Source organism: Balaenoptera ricei, chromosome 11, assembly GCF_028023285.1.
Source record: "Balaenoptera ricei isolate mBalRic1 chromosome 11, mBalRic1.hap2, whole genome shotgun sequence".
In the NCBI taxonomy this organism is placed as follows: Eukaryota; Metazoa; Chordata; class Mammalia; order Artiodactyla; family Balaenopteridae; genus Balaenoptera; species Balaenoptera ricei.
This window is the reverse complement of record NC_082649.1, coordinates 58,343,423-58,352,208: the sequence shown is the minus strand read 5'-3', so window position 1 is coordinate 58,352,208 and position 8,786 is coordinate 58,343,423. Positions and strand designations below refer to the sequence as shown.

The following is an 8,786-nucleotide window of genomic DNA, read 5'->3' as shown; positions in this document are numbered from 1 at the left end:
GGGTGCAGGAAGAGAGAAAGCAGACAGTCGGGCTCATGTGCTGCTATGGTCTTGCTAGCTGGACTCTTCTGTAAGGGAGGCCAGCATAAGAGAGACTACGTGGGGATCCGCACAGGGTGGGGGGGGGGGGGGAGAGGGGGGGCAGCCAAGAGGTGAAGAGGGGTCCCAAGGGGTCAGTTGCAGGCACATTGCTCATACTAAGGACCAACGCAGAGGTCCTGGGATGATCGCTGAGAACTCCCGAATATTCTTGTGGGAAACCTACTTTTAGGAGCTTGCCAGGGCCACTGAATGATGATTAACCACTGCAAGCCTGGAAGAACTACCACCAGTGGCCACCAGGTAAGAAGACTTCTGCCCCTTTCCCTCACCCTGCATGGGCCCTGAAGGAGCCAGAGAAGCAGAGCATGAAAGGGAGGAGTGGCCCGGAGAGGAACTGGACCAACATCCTCCCTCTCCCCGCCACTGGGCCCTGAGTGCAGGACAGGGGAAGGAGAATCTTTGAAGAGAAGGTAAGACTGAAGCTTCGATTCTGACTGAATCAGTCCCCTCTCAGCTGGATCAAATGCCCTGTGGGTCCCACCTTATCCACGGGCCTAGCCCAGCCGTTGGAGGAACAACAACCTCCCCTTCATCCACAGCTTTTCCTTCACCTGCCTGGATGAGTCCAGAACTTTAAGTGTTTTTCTCTTCCTACTCTCACCTACTTGGAGAGGTCCTACCCAGCTGTTCTGTTTTTGCCTTGACTGTGTTTTCAGGGCAGAGGGACCCCAGATGGAGGGGATCTGAGGAGCCATATCCCCACAAGACTGTCAGAGAACAAGTTAAGCCCAAGACACGTCCAAGACTCTAAGTCAGAACAGGGTATTGGGTGTGGGGCTCTGGGGATGAGAAAGGTTTTGAAAGGAGGGAGGCCTCTCTCAGATGCTTCTGGGATTGGGCTGGGCAGTGGCTGGCTGGCTGGCTCTGGGGCCAGCTCCTGGGCTGCTGCCTCCGTCAGCAAGGTGGTCGTGCTCACAGGTCCAGCTGTTCCCAGGGGAGTGTTTAGGCAGCTCTCTGCTGCTGCTGGTCTGGCTTCGGAGACACACTCAGAGGTACGTGCTGCTCTAAAGGCCACCCCGGGCCAGAAGTACTTCCTGAGGCCTCGGAATCCTTTTCCAAGGGCACTGCGTTCAGAGAGCTGGAGGAAGCAGAAGGCTGTCATTGGCTGCTTAGGAATTCATCCCGTGTTACAGTTCCTCGCCATCCCCTCCCCAAAGTAGGGGAATCGTGAGGATGCCATATGGGCCTCTATGCAACAGTGGACAAATGGTGAAGTAGAGCCCCTTCTGGGATGGAGTCACTGATATGAGGTCCTGGGTTTCAGAGAGACCAAGCACCTCACTGTGGGCAGGACTCCTGCTCCAGGTCGTCGATGGTGTCCTTCAGGGTCTGGCCACGTGTCTCTGGCAGCAGGGCACAGAGTAAGCCAGCCCCGATAGGGAGGCTGCCGTAGATGAGCATAGGGAGGGCCGTGTGGTACTCACCCAGCAGGATCACGAGTGGCTTGAGGATGCCCACCAGCCCCATGCCCGTCTGCCCGCGCAAAGGTGAGTGCAAGCCGAGAAGACCCGGCCTCTGCTGGGCCACAGCACCACCCCAGCTCACCTCCCTGGAAGCACCCCAATGTCTCATCTGGTCTCCACAGGCCTGCAGAGTCTCCAGGCCCGTGCGGTCCAGCCAGCCTTCCTGCCCCCTCCTCCTACACCTCCCCTAGTCCTACTGTGTGGCCTGCTTTTGCCGCCTCCAGGCCTCTCCGTCTGCCTGCTGTACTCCTGCTCACCTATCGAGTCTCAGATCAAAGGCTGCACCTCCTGACCACCTCCCATCCCCACCAGAGTCTTCCTTCTGAGCCATTCATCAAACTTGGGACTTACTCCATTTTCCAGTCCTGACAAGGCCAGGGTGTGGCCCCTCCTGTATCTGCCCTCCGCTGCTCTCCTCTGCTCTCCACTGACCCCGTCCAGCCTTGGACCCCATCCAGCACTGCTGCCCCAGAGCCAGCTCTGTAAGCTCATTGGGGAACAGCAGTAAGGGCAGAGGAGGGACGGCCAAAATCAGGGTCTCAGGAGCAGAGGAACAGGAGTTGCAACCTGCAGTCCTTACCTGATGACAGTGGGGAAGAGCTCAGCAGAGTACACGTAGGAGATGGTAAATCCGGCCGCCGTGGCAACCTTCCCCACCAGGGCCATCACAGTGCCCACCACGGGTAGAACTGGTGGAGGCTGCCCAGCCCCATCACCTGGGCCCTGCCCCTGCCCTGTCCTCCCAAACTCCTCACCCCGTTTGCACCCAACCTTCAGAGAAGCCCTCACTCCTGAAAAGGAAACAACAGGCCTTGGCAGCAGGTTGGGGTGGGGAGGCCAGCCCTGGTACCTGCCGGGACAAAGATGATGGTGATAACACATGACGCCACCCAGAACCAGAGTCCCCAACTGGCTCCACTTGAGGCCCAACCGCTCCATCAAGAAGATGCTGGAGTAGCGGGTGGGTACCTCAACTTCTCTGAAGATTAACTGTCAGGTAGATATCCAGGCCAAAGTCCCCCACCTTGAGGCCCAGGCCGAAGTATTCCAGGCTGTCCACGAACCTACAGAGAGTTCAGGAGTCCCTGTCACTGCTGGGTGATGAGACACCATCACGCTCAGAAGGAGAGATTGCTTTGGCCAGAAGTCACAACAGGAGACAGGAGCACAGCCAGCAGGAGACCCAGTGGTGCCCAGACAGCCACCATCCACAGAGACATGGCAGCCCTTTAGTTTGGGCCTCAGGGAGGGCTGTGGGCCAACTCACCAGACATAGAAGAGAATCAGGGTCACCTTCCGGAGCTGGGGGTGTCGGAACAGATCCAGGGCATTCCCCGTGGGGCCGGTCTTCTCTGGGACCATCCGGGAGGGAGGTGCAGCCTGAGGCGCCAGGCAGGCCGGGCTGTGTGGTCAGATGAGGGCAGGGCTGGCCCAGCTACTGCAAGTACCTGGCTCAGGAGCTCGGGGGAGAGTTTTCGCTTGTCGACCGAGGCCACCCTCTGGATCGGTTGTTTAGCCTCCTCTACCCTCCCCCGGGTCGGGAGCCACCGTGCAGTTTCCGGCAGAGCCCTGTAGGTCGGGCTGTGACCCTGGGGCCTGGACCTGGGCCTCCCCACTCCCCCAGGGGCCTCCCCGCTGTCCCAGTGCACACTGACCCCACAGGCTCGCTCTCCCAGACACCTCTCTGGACATGTAGCCAACCGAGGGGCAGCTTGCCTGGGAAGTATCTCCTCACCAGAAGTAAAGGAAGAGCGGAAGACAGGTGCAGCGCCAGCCGTCTGGAAGAGCCTCCAGCTCTGGACGCCATGGGTGAGTCCTGCGAGGGCCATCTGCCCCATGGAGAAGGTGCACTGGGCCAGGACCACAGCCCGAGTTCTCTGCCAGGGCCCCACCCACTCTGCAACTGTGAGAACACAGAGTCCGAGGCTGGCCCGGACCCTGCCCTCTCACTCCCTGCCATTGCTACACGCCACCAGGTCAGGGGCTGTGGTCCTGGCCCGGTACAGGGAGTGCTGGTGCCATCACGTTAGGTGCAGGGAGTTGAGTGGGCCCCACAGGCAGCGTGGGAGCGTGGCCACCCAGACCCCAAGGCCTCGCTCTGCGGCTGATGGCATGGGGCCCAGATACCCACGTAGGGTGACGCTGCTGAAGTTATATCCAATGACGGCCGTGGCCACAGCAAAGCGCAGGGCCATGTAGAGCTCAAAGCCGGGCACAAAGGCTGCGGCCATGCCAAGGATAGCAAAGAGTAGCAGCTACACCAGGATAGTGGCCTTGCGGCCAATCCTGGGGTAAGAAAGGGGCAGGTTGAGGAGGGAGTCTGTCTGAGGGGAAGGAGGGAGACCCAGCCCCCGGCCCTGCCCTGGGTGCTCTGTCTGCGGGAGGGTGCAGGGCCCCACCTGGGAGCCCCATTGCAGGGAGACAGGGCCTTACCTGGAGGCCAGTGAGAGGGGCACATGGTGGGGAGGAACTAGACCCTGGGCCAGGAACCCAAGAGCGTGCTGGGTTGGGGGAGCTGGTCAAGGATCTTACCAGTCACAGAGGGGCCCGAAGGTGAGCGCCCCAATGAGAAGCCTAGCCAGGTACACCGACTGGGAGGTCTCCTTAGGATGCTTCCGGCCACAGACCAGGTTAAGCTGAGGCAGACACATGCAGATGTGAGTCTAGGGGCAGCTAGGGCAAGTCCTTTACCAGCCAGCCCACCCACCACAAACCTCTCAGGACAGAAGTGGGGCAGGCAAGGCATCCCAGGGCACCAGCGTGAACTCAGGGTGCACAACACGATACTTAGAAGGGTAAAGGGAAATACTGTGACACTCAACATCTGCTTCATATCAAACTACCGGCTCCAGATGGTTCACGCCATTCTTTTCAGTGACATCATATCTGTGTGAAGTTGTGTTTTTGGCAGTTACTATGAAAAAAAGCAAGCACCATGTGAAACTCAATGTGGAACAGAAAATGAAGGTGGCGGGGTTCAAGGATCAAGACGTTTTGCAGTTCCCAATACATCCTATTAGGAAGTAACTGCACGTTAGGATGAAATAAAAGTGTCTTCTTTTGATTCGTGTGTATTTTTTTTTAAACAGCTACTGAGTTATTAGTACATAAATCCTTCTTGTTTGTTTTTTGTTTTTTGTCATTGTTGTTGTTTTTGGCTGCACTACGTGCCATGTGGGATCTCAGTGGGATCATGTGGGATCCTTTAGAGCAGGGATCGAACCCGTGCCCCCTGCAGTGGAAGCATGGAGTTTTAACCACTGGACCGCCAGGGAAGTCCCCCATCTTAAACTGTTTGGAACAAATTACTTAATACATGAAACTTTTAGGTATTTTTTTGGCCTGCAGATGCCATGTAAAATTATTGACCCACTAAGAATGTACCTCTGGGTACAGGTTGGGGAACCTCTGACAGTCATTAACTGCTTCTTCCTAACAAATGGGGCCTCTTTCCCACAACCATGGCACCCCTGTGACCTGCTTGGGCCTTTCCAACTTTTCCCAACTGGCTGCAAAACCCCCCTGAAACTCTCATCATTCACAGGCAGTCAGAATCCTAAGGAGCCCTCACACACTCCTTGAGGAAAGAGATTAGGATGGAGTAATGTGCAGGCCTGCATACACGCGGACACACACACACACACACACACACACACACACACACACACACACATACACACACGATGTGAGGGGGACAACCCACCTGGAGACTCACAGAGAGAACTTGACAGACTGGGAAACCAAGTGATGAAAATATGGGTGTCCATACAAGTCTGTACACTTGTCTACTGCAATGCGCACATAACAATAAGTGCATGTGACTGATATTCCCCACCTCCGTCTGTGGGTCCCTTGGTCTCCACCACTGATTCATTGTGATCCGCAGTCTGCTCCTTCTATCCCCCTGGCCTCTATTTCTGCATCCGTGTATAAGGAAAGCTTGAACTAGGTGCTAAGGATTCTTCCATTTCTTGGTGTAGGATTCTAAAACACAGATAGATAAATGATGAGGAGATGCTGATAGAAGAGTGAAACTCAACCAAAGACCTTCCATAGTTGTAACTATGATCCCCAAATGCCACTGGCTTCACTGCACTCCCAATTCCCCCAATCTTAATTTCTTGATTAACTTATTTGTTCTCCTAGCCCTCCCCCCAACCCCACCAGTCTGCCTAAGGCTCCCCATGATGCTTCAAAGCCTAAAACTGGCTCCCTTCTTTGAGGGAGTCCTCCCAGGAATACTGTAACCCCAGGGACCTGTGGTCTCACTGACCTGGGAGGATGAGCTCAAAGGAGCATATGTGCTGCTCTCTGGCGTCCCCGAGCAGTCTGGTCACATCCACTGTCCTCTAGGAGACTGCAGGGTAGGACGGGGCTGCCTCTGGCCCTTCAGGGAGAGCCTACAGCCTGTCTCTCTCCTCTTCCCCTCCTTGTACCTGCCTTCAGTAAAGGGCAAAACTAAGACCAAAGAGAGGTGTAACGAGAGTGTTCTAACCACTGGAGCTAAGTTGAATGGACACACATCCCTGGCAATCAACTGTCCACGGGGTAGAGGGCGGTGTTTGTGTGTATGGTGGGGGGAGGGGAAGGTACCCCCCCAAACATCACCTACAGGGATGCACTGGATGGTGTCTCAAATCTCTTCCAAATTTGAGAATGACTCTAGTAGATAAAAACAGGGGATAGGAGTTCTCGTTTCTGGTCCAGGATGTAAACAGCTTGGAAATTGTCACTCTGTTCTAGCAGGTAAAAAGCTGGACAAACTGAAAAATCAACAACTCTTCTGTCAGAGAAGTGAGGTCACAGGGCCAACTGCTATCCCTTGAATTGGAGCTAGACAGGTAAATACAGAAAACTATAACTTCTTGGAGCAGAAATCCACAAACTCAAACTTCCACAGGAACCAGTATCACAGTAGGAAAATCTGACTGTAATTGACAGACTGCTTGGGGGCTCAGGGTAGATAAGGTGAGAACAGCCAACACAGTGTTGGAGAAGCACAGAGATGCAGGACTGAGAATACCTGACTTCAACCTTGACTATAAAGTACTCAGGGATGTGTGGTATTGGCAAAAGATTACACACATAAATCAATGGAACAGAATAGAGAGCCCAGAAAGAAACTCACAGATTCAACTGATCTTTGACAAAAGAGCAAAGGCAATACAATACAACAAATGGTGCTGTAACAACTAGACACAATAAAGTGAATTTTTTTGTTTCCTAGTGCATATAAAAGTTATGCTTAGGGACTTTCCTGGTGGCTCAGTGGTTAAGAATCCACCTGCCAATGCAGGGGACACGGGTTCGAGCCCTGGTCAGAAGATCCCACATGCCGCGGAGCAACTAAGCCTGTGTGCCACAACTACTGAGCCCGTGTGCCACAACTACTGAAGTCTGCACGCCTAGAGCCCGTGCTCTGCAACAAGAAAAGCCACCGCAATGAGAAGCCCATGCATGGCAACGAACAGTGGCCCCCGCTCGCTGCAACCAGAGAAAGCCCGCGTGCAGCAACAAAGACCCAACACAGCCAAAATATAAATAAATAAAGTTTTTTAAAAGTTATGTTTATACTGTAGTCTCCTAAGTGTGCAATAGTATTCTAAGAAAACAATGTACATACCTTAATTTAAAAGTACTTTATTGCTAAAATATGCTAACCATCATCTGACAACAAAGGGTTGCCACAAACCTTCAATTTATTAAAAAAAAAAAAAAAAGCAATAATTGTGAAGCAGAAATAAAGCAAACTGCAATAAAACGAAGTCTGCCTGTATACAAAGAACACTTAAAACTCAACAATAAGAGAACAACCTGATTAAAAGTGGGCAAAAGACCTAAACAGATACCTCGCCAAAGAATATGTACAAATGGCAAAGAAGCATATGAAAAGATGCTCAACACACTGTCATCAGAGAATTACAAATTAAAATGAGATACCACTGCACACCTAGTAGAATGGCCCAAATCTAAAACAGTGACAACGCCAAGTGCCAGCAAGCACGTGGAGCAACAGGGACTCTCATTCACTGGTGGGAATGCAAAACGGTACAGCCACTTTGGAAGACAGTAGGTGGTTTCCTAAAAAACTAGACCTACTTTTACCATACAATCTGGCATTGGGCTCCTTGGTATTTACCCAAAGGAGTCGAAACATACCCACATAAAAACCTGCACACAGATATAGAGCAGCTTTATTCATAACTGTCAAAACTTGGACACAGCCAGTAAGTGAATGGATTAATAAACTGTGGTATATCCAGACACGGAATATTAGCACTAAAAAGAAATGAGCCATCAAGTCACAAAAAGACATGGAGAGACCTTAAATGCATATTACTGTGTGAAAGAAGCAGTTTTGAAAAGGCTACATATTGTATGATTCTAACTATATGACATTCTGGAAAAAGCAAAACTTTGGAGGCGCTGAGAGGATCAGTGGTTTCCAGGGACTAGCGGGGAGGGAGGGACGAACAAGAAGGGTACAGAGGAGTTTTGGGCGGTGAGACCATTCTCTATGAGACCCTAACGATGGGTACATACCACTGTGCATTTGTCCAAACCCATAAAATACACAACAGCAAGAGTGAACCCAAATGCATACTATGGACTTCGGGTGACAACGAAGTGCCAGTGTAGGTTTATTGATTGTAACACATGTACCACTGCAGTGCAGGATGCCGACAGTGGGAGAGGCTGTGCGTGTGTGTGGGGTCTGGGGGTATATGGGAACTCTGTGTATTTTTCTGTTCAATTTTGCTGTGAAACTAAAACTGCGCTAAAAAAAATAAAGTCTACTTTAAAAAAGAGAAAAACAAAACATGTGGGGTAGATGAGCTGACCCACAGGAGGAATCCATGAACTGTAGCACTGAGCATTGCTACTATGAATAGGCAGAGGTGAGGAATCTGGCCTCTGGACGAGACTGGATCTTGCTAGAGATTGTGGGCAAGTGGAGAGGCTGTGTTTACTCCTGCCCCTGCTCTTACCCCCACATGCATCATGGTCACTTCTGAGCAGCCAGCACCTCCTCTCCGTCCCCACAATACTCAGAGTCCGCTCTTACAACCTGCTTATCTATCTATCTATCTATTTATTTATTTATTTATTTATGGCTATGTTGGGTCTTCGTTTCTGTGTGAGGGCTTTCTCCAGTTGCGGCAAGTGGGGACCACCCTTCATCGTGGTGCGCGGGCCTCTCACTATCGCGGCCTCTCCTGT

At 52.3% G+C, this 8,786-nt stretch overlaps 1 protein-coding gene across 1 annotated transcript; it reads right to left on the bottom strand.

Annotated features, from left to right (window-relative positions):
- Positions 1 to 1,380: 1,380 nt before the first annotated feature.
- On the bottom strand, positions 1,381 to 8,569 carry SLC22A13 (solute carrier family 22 member 13). Its single transcript, XM_059940582.1, is given in 12 exon segments — positions 1,381 to 1,575; positions 2,133 to 2,254; positions 2,416 to 2,440; positions 2,442 to 2,559; positions 2,561 to 2,629; positions 2,833 to 2,945; positions 3,014 to 3,134; positions 3,301 to 3,325; positions 3,328 to 3,468; positions 3,697 to 3,851; positions 4,098 to 4,201; positions 8,555 to 8,569. Coding segments are annotated over 12 exon segments (1,203 nt in total).
- Between the last annotated feature and the right edge of the window lie 217 nt (positions 8,570 to 8,786).